At 39.1% G+C, this 22,834-nt stretch overlaps 1 protein-coding gene and 1 long non-coding RNA gene across 2 annotated transcripts in view; both read right to left on the reverse strand.

Annotated features, from left to right (window-relative positions):
- Positions 1 to 2,633: 2,633 nt before the first annotated feature.
- Positions 2,634 to 12,150, reverse strand: LOC121946822. The gene is made up of 3 exons (XR_006106045.1): positions 12,118 to 12,150; positions 10,259 to 10,350; positions 2,634 to 2,879 (listed from the first exon to the last, which is right to left on the reverse strand). It is a non-coding gene; the product is annotated as an uncharacterized LOC121946822 (long non-coding RNA).
- Positions 12,149 to 22,834, reverse strand: part of bsna (bassoon presynaptic cytomatrix protein a) — a 134,025-nt gene continuing 123,339 nt past the window's right edge. Inside the window, exons 10-14 of the mRNA XM_042491585.1 lie at positions 21,536 to 21,882; positions 16,798 to 16,894; positions 14,775 to 14,906; positions 13,492 to 13,547; positions 12,149 to 12,251 (exon numbers count right to left, since the gene is read on the reverse strand). Coding sequence (XP_042347519.1) covers positions 13,507 to 13,547; positions 14,775 to 14,906; positions 16,798 to 16,894; positions 21,536 to 21,882 — 617 coding nt within the window. The 3' untranslated portion in view covers positions 12,149 to 12,251; positions 13,492 to 13,506. The remainder of the gene's footprint in view (positions 12,252 to 13,491; positions 13,548 to 14,774; positions 14,907 to 16,797; positions 16,895 to 21,535; positions 21,883 to 22,834) is intronic.

Raw genomic sequence — 22,834 nt, forward strand, 5'->3', positions numbered from 1 at the left:
ATTCACAGAATCTCATTTTGATCTATGAGTAATGCCAAAACAAAGAAATTTTGATAACAAATCAGATGTGTTAAACAATGATTGTGTGACTTTTCCCATTTGTGTATTTTCACTTCCCGTTTCTTCCTCATGTTGTTTTTTTTTTTCCAAATATGATTCATTGCATAGAAGGACTGGAGATGAGAGGTCGCCTCTTCTGCCCACCATATTTGTTGTGGTTGAACTCGTGTTTGTTTTCTTTTCTTTTTCCACATTGGATGATGGTTGTTAAATACACGCATACAGACCCCCACACACATACATACAAACATTAGGAACAGAACAATATAGAGGTGACTTTGAGGTTTTCTGCGCCGGGCGGCATGCGAAGGTTCCCAGCGAGCGTTCACACAGACAATATACAGCAGAAGTTGGTTGGTTCGTTGGTTTTGCTGAAGGCCTCGCAATGTTTGGCCCGACAGAGAATGTTTTTTGAGTACCGAACCGCAGATCCCACAATGCACTGCAGGAGCAACAGCAGGGAGAACACTGACCTGAGAAGTTTCCATGACAACTGACGGTCTGAGAGAGAGGTTTTCAGGGGTTGGGTTACAGGTCTGGACGCCTTCACGATAGAAAATGAAAAGTTAAAAAAAGGCAAGTGACTTTGTGACACACAACCGAGTTTTGTGTTAGTTTTGGTTCCTCAGTCACATGGGTGCTGATTTTGTTTTTTCTCTCTTTTTGACACCATTTTTCGAGTGTGCTTTCACACGTGCTGTGCACATTTGACAGAGTGACGACACATGCTGACACACACTGATGTGTAAGGAGCTCGGCGGGGCTCCCGATAAACATCCATCTTGGAGGATCAGAAGAATCACACTGAAACCCAAACCCCCGCAGGTGACGACGTCTAGTCCAGTTCTGCCGCGATGTGTGACTGGTCTGCTTTTCAGTGCCTCTCTGCTGCCCTGCAGTGCTTTCAGATCAGACTCCAGCTGGCCAATACAAGCAGCGTATCGCTTCCATCCACTGACTGGCTGATTGAAGACGCGATGCCTCACTGTTGGTTGGAGGAGAAGATCTGGGTGGTACCAAACTCTTGTTTACAGGTGAGCTCCTGCTCTCTGGTGTATTAGTACAGCAGTTGTACAATATTGGAGTACGTTTGGTGGTACGTTTAAGTCAGACTTAAGCGGTACATCAGTGGTAAGTAAGACAGACGGAGGCAACACATTTCTACTCCACCAACTGTTAAAATGACACAATATTGTGCTCTTTACTCTCTTACTCTATTGCTTTTATAAGTATTGATAATAAATAAGAGTCAGAAAATAGACGGGGGGTATGATGGAGGTAACAAAAAATTACAAAACATAAATAAAAGAAAAATAATTTTACAAACAATTATCAAAAACAAAGTTAATTTAAAAAATATAAATTAATCTTCCTGTGGCCAGTGCTCCAGCTGATATTAGTACATAAAAAAGGGTGGGATGAAAATATGCGTTTACAGGATGTAATAAAAAAATATGCCAGTTTTACTTCAAAATAAAATATTTAAGAATGATTAAGGCGATATTTGTTAACCCGCAACATAAAAACCAGGCGAATAACAAAACTAAATTAGAAAAAAATGAAAAGATAACACAAGAAATGATAACCACCGACAACAACATGAGCAATGTCTGAGAGCCAAATGTTGTGGAGCAGTTGGAGAAACTCCATCACCACAAGCACTGCAGGTAAATGTTGTCTTAATGGCTTTGTAATGGCTGAAAAACAACCCGACCACATACAGCTTCACTGCAAATACCAATAGATATTTTTTTTTCCTGTAAAAAAACGAAGGCTCCTCTTATTCCCGTGGCCTGATTCCTGTGTGTTGCTCCGGAAATCTCTCTTCTTTGTTATTGTTTACGTCGTCTAGCTAAGATGTGTTTCCCAGTGTCTTTATGGCCTCTGTTTAGTAACGATGAACAGTGTAAGGTCTTGGATATAAAGTTCCATGCATTCCAAATTCCTACATTTTTTTTAAATCCACTATACACTTCTTTAAAGACATGGCAAGTTGAGGATCGTTGGGCGGGGATTAGAAATAAAGAAGAATCGGCATTCAAGAAACGCAGACAGGTGAGGAAGAGGGGGAGCAAAAGGTTTTAACAGTTCCAATCTGGAATGTAGATAGAAACAAACCGTGGAAAGAAACGCAAGCCGACACACCGGTTCTCTGCGTGACGGCTACGTCGTTAGCATTGTCTTATTCATTCAGTGTGACATTTCCATTGATTCCTGACAGGTGATGTAAAATGAGGTCTTTAGTACCAGAAAAACCTGCAGTACTTCAACAGGTTTTATTTCATTTTCCCCGCTCTTTTTAGTTTGTTTTTTTACTTTGAGAAGAGACAGAAAAGAGAGAGGCAGCTTTGTTGCTGTTATTCGTAGTTTGAGCACAGGACTGTGAAACCAAGGATCCTACATGCCACCATGCCCGTGGTGAAGCTACCATCTCCTGTAAGCAGGAAAAAGCAGCTCTCATATAAACGGTGAAGTCGTCAGCGTATGGGAGTAGAATTGCACCACTCTTATTTCCTTCATTGAAGCTGCAGTGTTAAATCCACATGGAGGGCTGAGGTGGAGCATGGCTTTCACTGGTTCACTCATCTTCAACTGCTGCGAAGATCTCCAGTGATCTTAGTAGAGCTTTCTCTACTGGCACGGACAGGGAGCGGCAAAACCCAAAAAACTGACATTTTTGGCTGCCAGTTGCTCTTTTGTGATTAAAAGGTGGAGATGTATCTAACTGCTACAGGTTATTTCGAAAGCTTCGTGGTAGTGTGGTGAAGACTGGGGACGGAGCATAATCCATGTAAAGATGCATGTTGGCTTGGCATGATCTGTGAAAAAACAAAAAAAGTCATTTAGGCCTCTGTATATTTGATATGTTTATAAAGATCTTTGTAGATTACAATAATATCAGTGCTACATTATATTCTTAAATGCCTTTCCAGTCACCCAATGTCATTTTACAAAACCATAAGACCGTAAATACATCATGAAATTAATAACCAAATAACAAAAAAAGCCAACAGTGAACTGATAAGCAGATGAATGGATGTTTACTCATAATTAACACGTTGCTCTATTGTACAGTAACCATAGATGCTTTGCATGAGAAGTTTTATTCCGCTGTCACTCCACCAAAGTGGCCATCTGTAACTTTTGTCTTTTTGTAAATAAGAAAAAGCCTTGAATATTTCTCTTAATTAAATACCATGGCAAACATTGTTTAGCACACACAAACTGCTGCCTTTTCAGTATGTAAAATTGTACTCAACAATTTGTTGATTACAAAACTCTCTCTTGTAGCACAGGGGTCCAACAAATCAACAGTGTCTGGGTGTGCTGAGCATTGAAGTGGAAAATGCAATGGACCTGGAACTTTGCAATCATTTGTGACCGTAGACTAGATCACAACAGACAGGAGGGGGAAATTACACAATAGTCAGAATCGATGATCTGATTCAGTGCTATGAGTCTAATTTTATCCAGCTGTCTTGTGTATTAAAGGTACTTGGAAGTTATTGGTAGAGAAAGTAATTAGTTTGGAAACATTTTTTAATGACAAAGACACACAGGGAGCTTCTTTACTCAAATGAGTTATTTCTTTATAGAGTTGTGATGCTGCAAAAATGAACCTGGCCACTAGGTGGTGTGTAAGCCCAGGAAATGCATCACTGATCATGAAGGGTCAGCCAGCTCATAAACCAGTTGTTATTGATAAATCAAAGGTGACTGGACTTCTGCTCCAATCAAAAAAGCTTGCAAATATTTCAATTATGTTTTGGGAAAACAAAACCATGTTTTCTTTTGAGTTTTACGAAGTGAAAATCAACAAAATGGACCTAAACATGGACAGAATTCAGCAAAAGCCCCCAAAACAGCCATTTTTTTGTTGTTGTTTTTTTCTAAAAACCCATTATTCATATGTTTTTGTGTGTTTCCAGCATGAGGCAGCTGCACCAGGCCGTCGGAGAGCATGGCCAGAGATATTCCTAACATCCCCCGACAACATGTCATCCTGTGCTGACACAGCACCTGTCGATACAATGGGAAGGGCACATGTTACGTTGCTGCCTGAAATAAAACAGGAGTGAAGTATCTTGTATAATCTGGCACTTCAAATTTGCTTCACAGCCCTGAAGTTGAAGCCTTTCATTGTGCAATCTAGAAGGGCTTCATACACTTTGCCTTGGTATTTGTTCAACTAGAACTTATTCCACAGTCTGCGTGCTGCAGACTCTTTCTTTCCCATCCTTGCATCTAGTCATAAACCTTCTCCCTGCTTCAGACCAAACAGAATGAGAGAGCTCTTCAGAGTTTACATAGACACCGCAGTAATTAGCCACAATGCAAAACACCTGTGTGCCCCACACACGAGCATCGCCTGCAGCCACTCAGGCCTCCAGTGTCTCTACAATATATTTCCACCATGAGTCCTGCAAATGACACTTAAATGCAAATATTCTGCATTGCTGATTTAGGCTCAGTGTACCTTGTCAATTTAGGAAGAAGTAAGAATGACTTTTAATAGTTTTCATCACTTAAACCTGTAAAACATACTGGCACACACACACACAATGACTTAATTTGTCATTTTTTGTGTCATGAATGGCTTAGATTTATGTATGTGTCTTACTAACATTTGTAAATAATCATAAAAGATACGTATTTATTCATTTTTTGCCAAATAGGGAATCAGACCTGCTTTTGGAGTATATAATCACACACACACACACATTGTCTTTGCCCCCTCTATAAACTGCAGTTTTCTGGGAGCTGTGTTTCTCAAATGAATATACACTATATGCATTACTTTTTTTATTTATTTATTTATTTATTTTAGAATTGCTGCCTTCTGATTTTCTCTTCCACTGTGCTTGACTCAGATCAACTGCTCCAAACATGCTGTATATTTGTATGTGACCAGCATCAGACATAATCCAGTGAACACACGACTCCCCCAAAGGGCTGGTACACAACAAACAGCGATCTGACTCACTGGACAGAGAGATGGAGGGAGGGGAAACGCATTATATGACCAAAAGGACACACAGTATAGACAAATAGTTCCAGTTAAGGGATTTTTTTGAATGCAAAAGCATATGATGACATTTCTGACAGTTGTATCTTTTCAGTGTTGTGGTAAGAGTTTGGGGAAAGCCCTTTTCTGTTTCAACAACACATCTCCCCCGTGCACAGTTTTCCAGCTGGTGCGAGAGAAGTTGGCTGATTTGCAAAGAGCCGGACCTCAACTCCATCCAACACCTTCAGGTCCGGACACCCCAAACTGACATCGGAAAACTTATGGCAACAAGCCTAAGTGTTGTGTTGCCTCACATCGCCTGTGTGTACTTGAACACACCAGACAGACTACGAACGACGGCCAACTAGCATGTATGTTCTGCACCTGCTTGAGAGGAAATAACTCTCCATACCAGCAGGTGGCAGTAGTCTGTATTCATTATTTAAAAAAGGGAAACCAGAGAGCTGACAGGATGCATTCAAGACTTTTGTTAGCTTGTTAGCACATTACCAAAATCACCCGATATTGAAATTATATTTACTGTGCGCCAGGGAACTTTGAGACAAACAACACCAAACTGTTTCCGCTTAAGAACTGTGACTAAAAAATAATCTCGCCTAAAGTATCAAATTTGTTTTGATCTCACTCCCTTTTGACTTTAGTTGTTTGTTTAATGTCCCCTTCTTGTGCGTTGAGCTGAACTGCACATCAGAATGAATTTATTTATCAGATTCAACATGCTGAATTGGCAAACAAAAAAAAAAAAAAAAAAAAAAAAAGCCCACGAGAGCCAACCAGTACCAACAATGAGGGGCACACTGCAAAAACTAGGGTGAAATATGCTCCCTGGTGGCTCGACATTGACTGACGGCCAACTGGCGACTTGGTGTGTTAAGACCCTTAGGGCTAATACCCATGGTTTAGAAATGAGATGTTCAACTATCACATTAAGTTTGACATGTTTTGGGGCTCAGATACTTCTGACCATATAGTGTATCCAAAGTTGAGAGAGCGAGACATTTTTCTCCATAGGTGGGTGGAAGCAAGTACAAACAGAAGAGAACAAAAAATGGTTCTTCACAGTTATAGAGGAAACAAGAACTGCAGAGAAAGTGAGAAAGAAAATCCTGATAGAGAGAGGAGAGCGATGAAATACAGCATTAAAGTGAGAGCAGAAGAAGAGGAGAAAGCAGTGATGTTTGACAGCAGCAAGAGAGTGTGGGAGGAGAGAGAGTCACATGAGGCAGTTAGTCATCGCATGACTGCACAGCACACAGACACATGCAGAGTCCAGGCTCAGTACATTATCTTTTATGGCACATATGCAACGCTGTGCTCACTCTGAAATACAGCAGCAACATCAATGCTTGCTAATCCCCCCGTGGTGCATCAAACATTTCCAAACCCACTGCACCAGGCAAAAGACTGTACTTCCAAAGGAAAAAAGAAGAAGGATGTAACCAATTTTCCTATCTGTGCTTCTTTTTTTACTGCCTTAAATCACATAATACACATTGACACCCTGTATCAGAATGAGCTGGTATTACTGCTCAAACCTATCTGCTGAAAAATACAGTCATACATGACAAATTTGCGATATATTTTATGTAAGCGTATGCAGTTGAATGTGTCTGCAAAACATTCACTGTCAATTTTATTAACTTCGCTACAAAATCTACTCTCGGCAAATAATGCTCGAAGCTAACTAATGTTCACAGCAAAACAATGCTAGCAACCGTGACTTGAATGGTCATGACTGCCAATTGTTCCAACAGCTCATCAATCTGAAGCCCCAATAGCCAGATATATTGGACCAAAGTCAATTTGTCAAAATAGCCTGGTATATTGAAAACAAACTCCCTCAAAAAGACGCATATGGATAATTATTATGCAGAATAATGTGTCATCAGACCTTCCTACTATGGCAAAGGCATGACTTACCCTACTCTGCCTCTGATTGGCTAGTTTAGTTGGTTAGGTTTAGACAAGAGGCTTGAGATTGGTTAGTGGATGGGTCCTGGGACGTTCACCTGGGAACCTTGTGTTCGCTTCCCGTATGAATGTAGAGCCAAATCATGATGTTTATTTATACACCTGACCATGTGTGTTTGTTGCCTAATACTAACAATGTGCTTCTGTTGAAAACCCAGCATTGGTTGCGGTATCCCAGGAGATCAACAGCAGATGCAGGAGGATACCTACAGCTGATATGTAGATGCAAAAGCCCACTGACAAAGCGGCGATAAGTGACGACTTTGGACAAGAACATGTTGGAATATCGAGGTGAACCAGTCAATGGCAGAGTAGGTTATGGCTGACAATCTTCTGTTTGAAGATTGCCTCCGGACAAATGGCCCTTCAGAGCAAAGCACATTTGTTTTTGGGATAGTGAGCTGTCAGTAAAATGAGTTCACAGTCCAGTAGAACATTTTTCTTGGGGTTTCGGAATTATGAGCGATCAGAAATTTTTTGTAATGTACAGTATGTAGGTTAAACCTGTGATTAATCGAACCTCTACTTCTTAACCTTTATCCTACAAATACTGTATTTGTAAGGAGTTAAAGCTAATTCGTGTGAAAAACAAATTATAGGTAGTACTCGAGCACGGTCTGACTAATTTGGCATGTTTATAGTCCATTTAGGAAGAGTTTTTCTTTATTAATATTATAATTTCAAATGCATTTTTTTGTTTTATAGGAGTTTGTTTCACTGGTATATATTTAAGCTGGGAGGCCTTTATTTGGTCATCTCAAAGAGAAGATAAAAAACCCCAAAATATACCTTGGATATTTTTAGATTTCAAAAGGCACCGATGGCGCAATGATGCAGAGTCATTGCACAGTCAGAACAAAAGGGAACAAACTAGGTGTTGTGAAAGACGTCACAGTTTGTGAGACTCAGTGTCTCACACTGAATGGTGATTAAAGATGCTGATGCCAGTTTAGTTTAAGTTTTCGTTTTGAGCAGCGTTTTTCTTTGATTCTTTGGGTTATCAAGAGACAAAGTGAGCTATAAGGCTGATCCTCTTTGATGTTTCACTGTCGTTTAGGTGAAAATCAGACATTTATCAGCGCCATGTTCTTGGAACAACAACTGCTTTTGCTGGTTTGGTTCTGGCCGAGCTGACTGCAGGCTTTTAAAACTCAAACAATCCAGATGCCAGTGATTTCAGGAGCAGACCACAAAACAACAGCTGCAAAAACACAGAAGCAACGACAAAACTGGCTTCAGGCTGCACTGGAGGAACAAGCAGCGCAGGCAACTTGTCTCTGCATGACAAAAATTGAGATATGGAGATGGAGAATTACAGATGTACAAATGCCCTGAAGACAAAGTGATGAGTAAATTAAAATTGCGCTTTTGTGCTCAGTTTGTTTCTTGAGGGTTAGAAAAATGTTGTTCTGTTTCCTCATTTTAAAAAAAGATGCCCTGTGGTGTTTTGTTACGAGCAAATTATATTTACATTTGGTCTTACACACTAAAATATAATGTGTGCCATGTTGAGGTTTATGAAACATGCCAAATATATTTTGTTTCCTCATAAAACAGAGGTCAAAAAGTGCACTGGGAGTTTTAAAAAGTTTCTTTGAAGACTGTTTGTTAACAATATGGTAAACCTTCCAAGCTAAAGAAAAGTACGCAAATATAATAACTCATATGGGTTTCAAAAGCTGAATTCTTCTTTAAAAGCAATAATTTTCAGGTGTACTGAGTCATCCTGCAAAATCACATGATCTGGATGATGCAAAACCTACATAAATATAGACTGTCGGTTACAGTGGGGAGCTTAATGATGCTGTAAATGAAGCTTTAATATCTTTCCATCAGCCTTGAAAATGACTACTTTAATAAACACGCACAGAATCAGTGCTAGCCGAACACATTATTCTGCTGTAGTTAACTTTCCAGTTTTAATTTGAATCTTATTCACTTGTACCTCCTTTCAAACAATTAGCTTTGGTTCTTGAACCAGTTCCTATCAGGAGTTTTAGAACTACTTTTGTGTGGAACCATTGTAATCAATGATGTCGCACAAATGGAGGGCATTGCACAAAGCACAATGAAAGTAAACAGTTGTAGCAAAAGGGCAGATCGCATTGCAATCAAACTTTTGTTCTGTTATTTATTTGTTTCTATCCAAAAAACACAAGCGTCACCCAACTACTGATGGGACCACTGCACGCTCTTCTTTTCCAACAAATTTTCCCTTGACTTCTCCATTCTCTCTTTCAAACATGTAGAATATAACAGGCCCACTGATGTCGTCACGGTTCACATTTCGGATCAAGAGAAACCAGCCATTCTCATTCCACACCCGTCACATACCGCCGCTTTGTTAGTGATTTAGTGTAAGATAACGACACCAAAAGCCACTCGGCATGGCAGTATGATACACTGACAATTTATAACGCGTCTGGAGGGAATCTGATGTGGCCATATGATACACCGCTGGACAGCATCTGGTTGATTCACTGATGGTTACAATGTAATATAGGGAGCTGGAAGGCCCTTAGAGGATGGGTGGGTAAGAGGGGCGGTCGTTCGGATCCAACAAACCCTGGACTTTCACCCAAAAGCCCCGTGTTCACTTCCCAAATGAACGTAGAGCCAGACCATAATGTTTTTTTTTCTAAATCAAACCATGCGCTTTTGTTGCCTAAACCTAACCCCCTGTACCTTTGTAGCCAAATTCTAACCATCCTCTTTTGTTAACATCCCAGCGTCGGTTGCCAAGTGCTTTTGTTGCCAAAACATAACCATGTGCTTTTGTTGACATCCCAGCGTTGGTTATGGCATCCTGGAACGTCAACATTAGGTGCAGGGGGATACCTAGATGTGAAAGTTTACTGAAAAAGTAGTGATATGTGGCGACTTAAGATGACAATATATTGGAAATACCTTCTATTTTTGGTTCCAGCTCAGAACTAACTTTTTGGGGTTGTCTAATTCTAATTCTTCTAAACCTTCCAAGCTCAGGATTTAAACTTTTCAGACACTGATTCCTTTCAGTTGTAGCTTCAAGAAAGACGTGGCATACTTCAAACATGTGAAATAAAATCCTAATTATGATAACAGTCAAACGAAAACTACAAAGTAGATGTTTAGTTTTTTTACTCTGAAGAACAGAATTTGGAGGGGATAGTTTTACATTGCAATGGGATCAGTTACGCAAAGTTAAAGGTAACTTACTTTCTGGCTGCCAGAGAGGGAGCACGTTCTCTCTGCCAGTGTGTGCCCAGGCCTGAGACATGAAGTATCCGAAGGATTCCAGTCCTTGTTGGCTGCAAGAGGAAGCAGCAGAGATGTTATTATTACAATAGAAACATCCATCGTATGATATATAGAGACATTATTGGACCGGACAAAAAGTACTCTGTGTCCCATTGTGTCCACTGAATTTGTTGTCAAGAGTTAGATGGACGATTCGCAAATTGTGTCAAAACGTGTAAAAAAAAAATACTTGTACATCATGGAATTTTCCATATAGTGTACAGAATTTTATTTAAAATAATGTGTGGGTGTTGCCCAACAGAATTATCAATTTGTTCCTCTCCATTTCCACCTTAAGTCTGACATTGCGTCCACTCTACCTGATTTCCATGGGGGGAGGGCAATTCAGTTTTCCAAACCAATCACTAGAGACCAATGTATCACCCTAAATCTAATCTGATTCGCACACTGATGCGTAGCCATGCCAATATACTGGTTTTGCCAATGCAGGGTTCCCACAGTCATGGAAAACCTGGAAAAGTTATGGAATTACACTATCACATTTTCCAGACCTGGAAAAGTCATGGAATCAGTAAAATTATTGGAAGTTTTGGAAAGTAATGGACTTTTGATGTATGCAATGAAACTGTTGCAGAAATCTTCATAGATAACCCTAAATGTTACGTAACTTAACAGCAAATTTATTTTGTGTTGCTGTGGATGTAAAGTATAGCTCTAATATGTCGATGTGTGATAAGATTTTGTTTACTATCACATACTTTTCTTCATTTTCTCCATTGGTTTGGTCTCTCCCTTCATGTAGCTGAAATTATGTTTGAATAGAGATTTAATCTGATATGTTTAAAAACGTTGGGCAAATTTGCCAAGAAAAAAAAAGTTGGGTCCTTGGAATGGTTTTGAAATTTTGTCAGTGAAAATGTGTGGGAACCCTGCAGAGGTTTTAGGAATGGAGTGGAACAAAGAAAAAACACTGCAATGTTAAGAAGACGTCGATTTAGATCAGCTTCAATAGCAGCGTCCTCCTTGTGGTTGCCATTGTAACTATTCCTTCCGGTGCATCGCTTGACAACATCGTCAGTCCTACCTCTGGTGCTGATTGGATCAATTACTTTTCAATCGAGACTTTACTGTTTCATGTCACAATACCAGGCAAATGAGTAAAGTTGCTGGAGTGGGAGGATTCAAATGTCTGGAACCAGGAAACTGTGGGTAATTTCTCTGTGAACATTTTTTAAGATGCATTCCTTAACATGTTAAGGATTACCAGTAGGCACTATTAGTTCTGGTTAGGCTGTGTTTATTTCATATCGGAGTAGAAAATACTTGCCAGTGTCAGATTTGTAAATACGGTTCATGTCAAAATCCAAGATGTGATTACAACTGGGAAATTGGAAAATGGATTTTTCTGAAAGCTCTGATACATCTGACTTAAGGCCTGATGATACACAAATGACTGAAAAACAAACAAACATTGATGCGTCATGTTACCTAAAGCCCATTCCAATTGTAATGGATATAATGTTACATTGTCAATTCACATTATATTCTAAAAAGACCATCTCTCATTTGACATGAATATGCCGTTGAACTGGGACAAAAGGCTTAAGAGTTTAAGTTGCAACCAAACATGCAGTTTAATCACTGCAGCAGCTGATTACAATAATCAGCTCTTGTGCTTGATGGTTGAGGTAATTAGTGAAAACAGCTGGTGAATGAAATCTGCAAACTGTTGGCCCGGCCTGAAACTGTGGTAAAAGATAAAATGACCGACAAAGATTTACAGTGTTTGCAGGTTAAATGATAATGTAAATCCTCACCAGTATGCTCAGCTCTTCTCTCTGTTCTCCTCTCTCCTTTCTGCCTCTCTTTGAGTAAAAGAAAAACAGGAGAAACTTCGCAGGTTTTTCTGGTACAGGGCCTCGTGACTTCGTCATTTCACATTTACATAGTCCTGCAAACAAATGGAGAAATAGTCCATTTAAACACTATCTTTGATTTCATGTTTAAAAGGCAAATCTGGAGTCCTTTTAGAAAGAAAAACACTGAAAATGCCTTTGTAAGCAAAATGCAAGTCAAGTCAAGTTACAAATCATTAACATCCTTCTATGCAGCCCATAAAAATAACATTTTCAATGTGCAGGCCCAACGATAAAATATTCAACATATGCGGCCATGCAAGGCCTGCCTGCCACTGTCTTATTTATTTTTCATTGTTCTGGGACTTTTAAATATCAAAACCTGTTGAAGACTTGTTTTTGGTTTCGTGTCTTTTGGAAGTCCAGTCTTAAGTAAATCAAATCTTGAGGGAGTCAAGTCCACGTCCACAGCTCTGGTGGTGGTGGCAGCATGCACAGTGTGTGTATGATTGACCTAATGCTCCTACATCACAGCACTGTGTATTCAGCTGTGATAACTTCCTGTGTAAACACTTATCCTGTCGGTTGCAGACAGTGCCTCATAGTAGGAATAAGTTGTCATTGTGAATGTTAAATTTTCACACCACACATGCAGAGCAGCCAGAGGACCCAAAATAAGAAACACAGACAGGGAAGAAAACACACAAACACTAAGACACAGACACACTGCTTTAAGAACACACTGCCTTTTCTGACTAAACCACTTTAAGACGCCCACTCTCTGCTGCCTACAAGAGTCAAAATACAACACGCTGTAGCTCTCTGTCAACATCCCTGTAGACTTTGAACCAGTAGCATCTCAGATATTTATTTTTATACCTAATGTTGAGACACACTTGTTCACTGACAGAAAAAATAAAAGTTTCCACCTCTTTGTAAATGAATCATTGACCAAAATTATTTTTGCTGTCTGATAATTACCTCGTATCATCGGAGAAACAAAAAAAAGTGGTCTTCCCCTGCATTTCCAGATGTAGTCATGCTATGAACTGTATCATGACTTTTATTTAGGAGAGCTCTAAAAGACTCATAAATAATAAGCACAATCTTCAGATCTGAGTTGAGTTGCAAACTGCTTCTTTCAAACTACTTGAGGGAAGATGTTTTGAATGTAAGAGTCTTTCCCATAAAGTAAAAGCCCCGTTGGATAATACATCATCCTCCTACTGTGTTTTCAGTGCTGCTGTAATATAAATGATCTGTCTTATGCAGGTCTGACTTTGTGCACGACTTATTGGGTATACATCAAAGAAATGGGCAAAAGAAAACATGTACCTTAATCTTAGCACCTCAGAAGAAAGAGGTGAACTTCTTGCCAAAACCGGAGATAGCTGGAGAAAGTGGACAAGAAAAGAGGTTAAGTAGATATTAAGCGAGTTGTGAGAACTGAGGGACTTGGTAGTACAACACGAGGGTGTAGGTTTCATTTTAACACTGGGGATGACATATATTCAACAGAGTCTGTGGGTTCACCTCCAAGAAATTTTGAATATCAAACACCTCATTACCGGCATCCTGGTAAATTTGCACATTTTATGGCCTTTCAAAAATAAATTTTTGCAACATTTGCATACAACTTCCAATCATTGCTGGGAAGTCAATGTGTCTAAAATGTAACTTCTCGAGGGAATTCGAAAAACATTTCTGAAGAAAAAAATAGAAAGAAGTCAAAACAAAACCAATAGGGATTCAGCCCTTTGAGCTTGAACCCATAATTATACTGTATAATGCAATGAGGCTTTCGGGCATTTTCTCTTGCTTTCATTTCTTTTTTCTGCTATAGATCAACTTTATCATTTCATGTAACCCCTGCTGAGTCAACAAACATGTATGCATGATTTACTCTTCAGTCCTCATTTGTGTCTTTTGTTTGGGGGAGTCACCTCTTTGCAGAACCTTCTTTAATGATAAATTAATACATTTTAATTCATTTCTAAACCCCTGGACCTAAGATCACATGTGTTTCAGCAGTTCTGCTTCTGCTCAAAACTTAACACGCTCAAAACATTTCATTTGAGCTCTCTGAGATTTAAAGGATAAAGTTGTGATATTTTGAGAAAAAAGTTATTTAATGGGAATAAAATTGTAATATGTCGTAATAAAATCTACCTGCCATTTTGGCACATTGGTTGATGTGTAACTTGAATGTGCTCTTATGGGTTCATATTAATGCAGCAACTTGGTAATGTGCAAGGCTATAGAATGGACATGGCAGTCATGTTGTGTCTATTTGTGGATGTTTTGCGTCTCCTCAGTCAATCTGCGTTCCATTTTAGCTGTTTGATAAACTGTTCAAGAAGAAGAAATGTTTACAGTTGCTGACGGCAATTTTAGCCCATTTGGTCCTTGGGTTTGGGACCAGTAGGTTGATCCAATAATCCATCCATTGGTTATTATTTAGGGCAAGTAATAAAGTAAAGTAGTTTGAGAAGTGCCTTTCTCCAACAATTATGAGGCCAGTAACATGGTGATGATAAATAGCAATAGTTGATACCTTCCCAACACAACTGATGTCACTTATTAGAAGTGTGCTTTTTTAAATGATTTGTTTGATGTACCTTCTCCGAGTTTGCCAGCCTGCTCAGCGGCGGATCCAGGGAGGATCTTGGACAACATGCTGTCTCCCTCCATGCCAGGCTGACCTGCAGCTGCACTGCCAATACCTCCTGGCCTGGGCGCTGCCTTGGAGCCTGGACAGGAAAATAGAGAGATGAAGAGAGGATAACAGGACAGAGGAGAGAGCAAGAGGAGAGGAAGGGAAAAGACAGAGAGGGATCAAGAAATAATCAGTATTTGTGCATGTCTAATAATAGATGGCATCTGTCGGTGTGCATATTTTTTTTTTCTATGATGACATCTGTGGTGTCAAGTCAAGTGCTCTGTGTCTTATTATTGCATTATCCAAAAATCACTTGTAAATCAAAAAGCATGGGAAGTAGAAAAGATGTCTTGTCCTTCAGTTGCAGTAAGTGCTCTTGTTGAATTTTCCCTGCCCTGGTAGTCTACTGATGTAGCGCTTACCTCTTGGCTCTAGCCCTCGTTACTTATAAGGTCTGACGATACAATACGATATGATGCAATGCGATATACTTTATTGTCACCGATGCTGCTCCCATAAATGCCTTCACAGTCACAATAAAACAAACCACACTTGAACACAACAGCACTTGCTATACCAAATCGCAGCATAAATTGCACATACAAAATTCTGCACATATATATTGCACATAACACATTTTGCACAGACCCCATTGTTAAAATATCATGGAAATGTTGCACAATCGCTGCAGCCTTAAGCAGTATTGTTATAAAAAGCAGCAGCATGAGCCCAGGTCACCAGCAGGGCAGCGCCACCAGATTTGTGCTTGTGTTTGAATGTATATGGACTTCCTGTGTTTAGTTGCATGACACCCCGAGACCTCCTCCCTGTTTTCTGTCAATCTAACTAACTTTCTAATTACTTATCAACAAAGCTATGCTAAAGGACTGACTCATTGACCACAAAGTGATCATTGTGACTCGTTACCCACTAATGAACTGTGAAACTCACCAAAAATAACACTGATATTGGACAATTCTCTAAAATGCTGGATTACATTAAATGCCAATTTTTTAAAAATTATTCCTGGAAAAAAAAAACTACAATAAAATCAAGCACACTGTCAGTATTTATGATCAATTATTAGGTAGGTTCAGAGTTTGAGACAATCAATGACAAGATGTTTAAAGTAAGGAGTTAAGCAACTAAAAAACACTTGCTGGATAGGGAACAGTCTATGGCAGCAGCCAGGTACGCCTACAGACAAGGCTGGGCCCCTGAAAAGGTCTAGTGAATGGGCCCTTGTTGAATCAATGTTACTTAAATGAACACATGCATGTGTGTGTGTAATTAGTAGTTAGTAATTACTTTCATCAAAGATTAAACTGACAATAAGTTTAATTAAACAATGAATTGTCAAAAAAATACTGAAAAATAATTAACACATTGTCCTTAGTTGACATATTCAGACATCTTGTTTTGTCTAACAAATGCCCCAAAGCCACAGGGTATTCAGAATATTCAGAAGCAATTATTCATATGAGAGAAGTTGTAAATTATTATTTTTTTGTGTATGTTTTGCCTAATAATTACTTAAATGCTTGATAGGGATGAAACTGTTGCCGATTACCTGTTGATCAAATTAAATTTGGGATGCAAGAGCTATCCGTTTACTTACCAAACTACAAAAAAGACAAATGACCTCCTGCATCAGCACTGACTTTTAGTATAAGATATAAAAGTGTTTTACAGATGTTGCCAAGAAACTGACTCCCAAGAAACTGAACTTTGTAACTGCATTACTTAATACCAAATCAACTAATTGACCAAGTCTCTACTTAGTGACTTGGCACACTCAGGCTGATCTGCTGCCATGAAGTGAAACCCCTCCTGTGTTTTCCATTGTGGGATTATCTGCAGATTAATCTCAGACTGGATGAGACAGCACACGCTGGTTACATAACACAGACACAGTGGGCAGCAGCTGGCAAGACGTGAGGATGTTGGTGGGATTCTGTGTGCATGTGATGGATATACTCTACCTATGCCTGTGAGTGGGGGCTGGGCAGCTTTGTTGGCCATGACGGGCGCTGCCTTTGCTCCAATAGCTGTTACTGGAGGCGTGTCGATCTTGGTCTGCTGTGATACAGAAAAAGAGAGAGTATGAGAAAATGAAACAGCAGGAGTGACAGTGTAAGGATAACATAAAGCTCATCATTTAGTAACACAAACATCACAGTGGGACTTCATACTTTATAACAGTTAAACAGTTGGAAATTGAAGACAATGGGGGAGAAATAACTGTTAGATATTCACAATATGCAAAGAAAAGAGAAAAAGAAGAGAGAGGTGGAGAAACTGACAGAGAAAGCTGCTCCCCTATTGTGAGGTGACACCTTATTGATTAAACATGAATGGTGACTGACAGATGAGTTTTAACATTGTGAACGCAGTCAGCTGTCAGTTATCTACGTTTGCTTGACGGTCCACTCAGACTTTTATAATTGAGAATATTTTATCATAAAAATAAATAACTTTTGGGAAACATCTCCCATTAGGTTCAAATATTTCATCACTGTATTTATGTTTTTATTGTTAAAGAAGGTAATAGGACAATCACATGGCACATTTACACATGCTTACCCGAAAATCTGAGGAAAACTGAAAAATGGTTCATTGTAAATTTAAGATCAAATCATATAAGCCAGCTTTTGAATCTTGAGATTGCAGTCATTATTAATTCATTTTTATTTTTCTACCTTTTATTTTGGGTAAACCTCTGTTCCTGATGTAAGATCATTTGAATAATGTGTTGTTTTACTTTTTTAAACCTCTTTTACTTTTATTCTTTTATCTTCATATCGAGTATTTCAGTATATTTATTCATTTCAAGCAGATATTCAGTGTAAACGTGTTTGCATTTGCCTCCATTGTTGCAATGCTATGACACATGAGCAAACGCTATCCTTGAATGTAAATCATAAGATGCAGTTAAAAGCTCTGGATAAAAAAAGCCAGTAGGTAAATCCTGGGTTAAGATGATGTAATTACTTGGTAAAACAGATGGCTGGTTGCTCTGCATAATGAAATGTAGATGAAAACAGTATGTTGGGCACCCCTGGAAAACAGGGAAAAAACAGGATACTGGTAAGCAAGCCAGGCACTCAAAAAATACATCAATGAGGAAGGAAATCTTATGTAAAAAACCTTTACTGTAGTGGCTAAATCATTAAAAGAGCCAACATATTTGTCAGGGCTGACAAAAACCTACAGGATTGCTTTCCTGCGTGTCTTATTTTACTATTTCAATGGTCATGAGTTAATTTTCATGCACAAACTGTATTAGAAACGATGTCTAAGTTATGTTTACTTTATATTTAATTAAGTTTATCTAAAAATTTAGCTGTATTTACTCAATTTTGTGAAGATATTGCAACTTGAAAATGACAAGTGGAATTATCTTGATCTTCCTTAGAGTCCTTGAGCAACTTGAGTAAACCAACTTAATCTGACTTAACTTGATCACGACAGAGGGTTCTGATGAAGTTAGGGGATCTGTGAGTTCTGTTTTGTTAACATGTTTACGGAAATACAAGTATGATTGACTAGTATGGAACCAGCAGAATACAGACATAGAGCACAATCAACTTGGTTTACTGAAATTAGTAAAACTTAGAAAGATTGATTTAATTAAAATAGTCATTTTTCCCTGTCAAAAACTTCACAAAATTAAGTAAATCAAACTAATTTTTAAGTAAAGTTAACATTTAGATATAAAGTAAATAGAAATTAAGATTGCTAGTTATATTTACTAAAGTTTTTCAGGGCAACTGGTTTTCTATATTGTTTTTAAAGTAAAATCAACTTGTTAGATTTCACAGTGTATTGTTAGGGTAGTTTGCATTTAAGCACTTTAAAGTGCGCTTATCTGAATGAAAGGTGGTGCATGAATATAGTGAAATTGATTGGTGTTTGTCTTAAATGCTGGCACTGTAGACGTCTCACATTTTCTTGCATCATTCTCCCTCATCTCTCTGGTGGACTGTTTTGGACATTTTGATTTCTGCTGAGTCACTGTGAGCAGATAGAAAGCTTTTGTGTTGCTGTGTTTCTTTCCAGCTCTGCCCTCAACACTAAGCAACACTGGCTGCTGTTGCACTAACAGAGAGTCGCTCGAGGAAAGATGCAGACCAGACCTTTTCTGATATCAATCACTATAACAGTTGGTTCCATCTGAACACAGGAAATATGGCCCTGTTTTGATCTCTCACCATGTTTATGTTCTTATTTTGTGTCCTCTGTTTTCTGTAAAGCTTTCTGTGTCACTCCTGTTTAAAAGCATTCCATAAATAAACTTGACATGACGTGAAAGACACTGGACTGATACCAAACAATCACATAATATTCTGTATTTGTTTCCCCACTGAGTCCAGTTTGCTGCAGCAAAGCAGAGGTGGGGCATTAAGATGCACCATGCAGCATACAACATTTCATTATTTACAGCCACTTAATCAATGCTTTAATTACACAATGGGTCTAACATAAGAGTGTAAGCGTATGAGCTTGCAGACTGAATAATAATCACATGACAAATGCTATTTACTGTTTACGGCTTTCTGTCTGAGCTATTCCACAGCAAAGCTTTCACAATAATTTCTAAGACACATTCCTGCATAATATGATATCAGACCATATGAATTATTTCACCTCGCTCTCCCGCTGATGATACAACAATGCAGCAATATGAAAATCACGAATGCCTTTCAGCAGTAAAAGCCCATCATGAAAAATTCTGGGACATGGTGACAGTGGCTGTATGAATTTCATTGGCAACACATTCATGTATTTACTAGAGACAGAATGAATTCAGGAGGAGAATCATTAAACTTTCTGAATCTTCGTGTTAAGCGTCACAGACTGCAATAGCAAATAGATACGCATGGATTTATGATTATGGAGTAAATGCAGAGTGCAATAGATTTTTGCAGGGAGACATTTTGAGGGCCAATTTCAGGAGTGTCTCGCAGACAGTGAATCAGCTACATTCAGTTATCAGCTGCCTCTGTGTTAATCGCAGTGTTAGATAAGGCCTGCAAACAGAGGCATGGCAGAATTTAAATAAATCATCTGAACTGGGAGGAGATGGACCAACTCTTATCTCTGGGAGTGTGGAGGGACACAGGGGGAGGAAGAGGGAAAGCAAGGGCTGAGGGTGCAGAAAAGAGCTGGGGCAAATAAATAAATGAATGGGAAAAAGAGGAAGATTAAGGTTGGAGGGATCAATGAATAGACGATGACAAATGGAAAGATGCAGGAAGATGAACTAGCAAACAACTTGATGTTAGAAAATATTAAATTAATACGAGCAGGATGGGCAGAGAGAGATAACTATTTTTTTATCAAAACGGTTTGTTACATCAAAACGACAAAATATCAATAGACAGGTATATTATTAAGCACTTCTCTTGTGACCTCAGAAAATAGAGAAAACTAGCTTGGTATGACAATATCAGAAAGTAATATTTTTGTGACAAAAAAAGACTTAAACAGTGGTGGAAGGTAATTAAGTACATTTATACTTTGTCTTCATTCCATCTTGAAGACAAATATTGTACTTCTACTCCACTTCAGTTTTTTGATAGCTTTAGTTGCTTTACAGATCGTGATTGTTTATCCAAAATATAATCAACTAAAGTCATTAAAATGAGCTTCATCTTTACCAGCTGCAACATTAAAGTGATGGGCATGTGAATGCATTAATTATTACAATCCCAAGATTTGACATTTATTTTTCTGAAATGGGCCAAATCCTGTGTAAGGAGTACTTTCATACTGGTACTTTAAGTATATCTTGATGATGATACTTTTGTACTTTTACTTAAGTAAAGATTTTAAAGCAGGACTTTTACTTGTAACAAAGTCATTTTACACTGTAGTATTGCTACGTTTACTTGAGTAAAAGATCTGAATACTTCCTCCACCGCTGGATATTACAAGCCTTTGCTGGACCTCCATTGAGAGGATAGAGAAATGAATATGTGTGTGCGAGAGAGAAATATGAGTATAATCTGTGGTGCATTTTAGCTGCAAGACAACATCATTAGAAGAGATACAGCCATGGACGGATTACTAGATGGGCCTACCGGGCACAGGCTCAGATGCCAAAAGTGTCAATTATTTTGTGTCACTGCAAAGAGACACAAAATAAGTAGAAATAGGGCAAAACAAAACCAAAGAGACACAAACTACCAAAAAAGACACAATATGACTATGAAGAGACACAAAACTATGAAAAAATGATCTCAAAGAGTAAAAAATTAACCCAAAAAAAGGGCAAAACACCCAAAAATACACACAAAATAACCAAAACAACAAGGCAAAACAGACTCAAAGAGACCAAAACAGGGGACATAAAAAGGCACATGACTTTACATAGAAAATAAGACAAAAAAGACAAAAAAAAGAAGCACAATCACTATAAAATATGTGTGTGTGTGTGTGTGTGTGTGTGTGCGTGTGTGTGTGTGTGGTGTGTGTGTGTGTGGTGTGTGTTACCAGTGCTATGTAGGGGAGGTGGTTGAGCCTTTTTAATGCCTGTGCTCATGTATACAGTATGCAACATACTTTTCTTATTTCAAAATGTCACTTCAGTCACACAACATGCAGTTCTGTAAATCTGTAAACTGAATAGACTTCAACGCTGATGTAGGCAACGATAGGTGACCTGGAGGGGCATGACTAGGAGGAATGGCCTGCCCCATCTTCCCTCTCTGTACTTACCATGGTAGCTGGCGCGGTTCCTGCCGGACCTGTCTGCCTGGCCTGTCCCATGGGTCCACCTGCTGGTCCCATCTGCCCTGGCTTGGCCTGGGCCTGGCCCTGCCCCATTCCCATTCCCATCCCCATGCCTTGTCCCTGGGCTGGGGGCTGCTGCTGAGGGCCAGTGGTCAACGCCGCACCGGGCTGCCCTGGCCTGGCCGCTGATGTCTGGGCTTGTTGTTGGAGCTGTGTCCTTTGTCCTGGAGCCCCGTCTGTCTGGGAGCCTGGACCGCCTTGTCGCCCTGATCCTGTAGGCCCGCCGGCAGGGCCCTGAGCCCGGCCAGAGCCACTGCCGGACCTAGAGGAGCCTGGATGGAGGAAGGCAGGGTTGTTTTTTTTAATGAGAAACTTGTGCTCATTGTTCCAAAAGTGTCTTATTTTATCATAAGGACAAGAAAAAGGAAAAGAAAGAACATATCAGTAGTCACCTTTTACAGCTGATGTTGTAAAACAAGATATAATATCAGCAGTATTTTACACCCTGCTGGTCTTAAAATGGTATCAAAATGCAGGGGATGACTGACAGCTCAAAGTAATCATGTGGGCACAAAGGATTCAGTGAATACATTTCTGATCTTTGCATCATCTGGTCCTTTTCTTATGTGAGCAGTTCCTCGATAGAAAACCTAGACTGATAAGCTTCAGTCACTGAGGTCTAATTCAAACAATCTGATTATTTCTTAGGACCCTCTTTATGCTCTCGGTCCCAAATGTTCAGACAGAAATTGTGAAAAGGGCTTCTGGGTATTCTGTACCCTCAGCCTGGAATTTGTTGAAAAATGACTTGAAAGTCAAGGCGCTCGTGTCACTAAATGTCTTTAAATCTAAAATGAAAGAGCTAGGAGCAGATTCTATAGAATGTCGTCCTTAGCCTGTCTGGTTGTACAAATGAACCCCGGAGAATTCCCTTTTGACTGATAGATAGTTCTCTTTTAATGCTTATTTTAGTGCTTCTGAATTGTATTTTGTCTCCTTTAGTGTGTCTGTCTGCAATTTTGTGTTTTTCCCTGCTGACTATGTTGGCCAGGTCTCTCTCAAAAAAGAGATTCTTAATCTCAATGGGACCAACCTGGTTAAATAAAGGTTGAATAAATAAATAAATTTCTGTGTCTGAGAAAGTTTTGCTTTTGTGAAACTCTAATCTGCTGATTAAGGTACTGCAGTATTTATTTAATAAAATGGTTCTGTTATTATTACAGTGGCATTTCAATTTTTATTAGATTTTATACAAAAGCAGTTGACAGGTGAAGCAGCAATGAA

This window comes from Plectropomus leopardus, chromosome 8 (genome assembly GCF_008729295.1).
Source record: "Plectropomus leopardus isolate mb chromosome 8, YSFRI_Pleo_2.0, whole genome shotgun sequence".
Taxonomy (NCBI): domain Eukaryota; kingdom Metazoa; phylum Chordata; class Actinopteri; order Perciformes; family Serranidae; genus Plectropomus; species Plectropomus leopardus.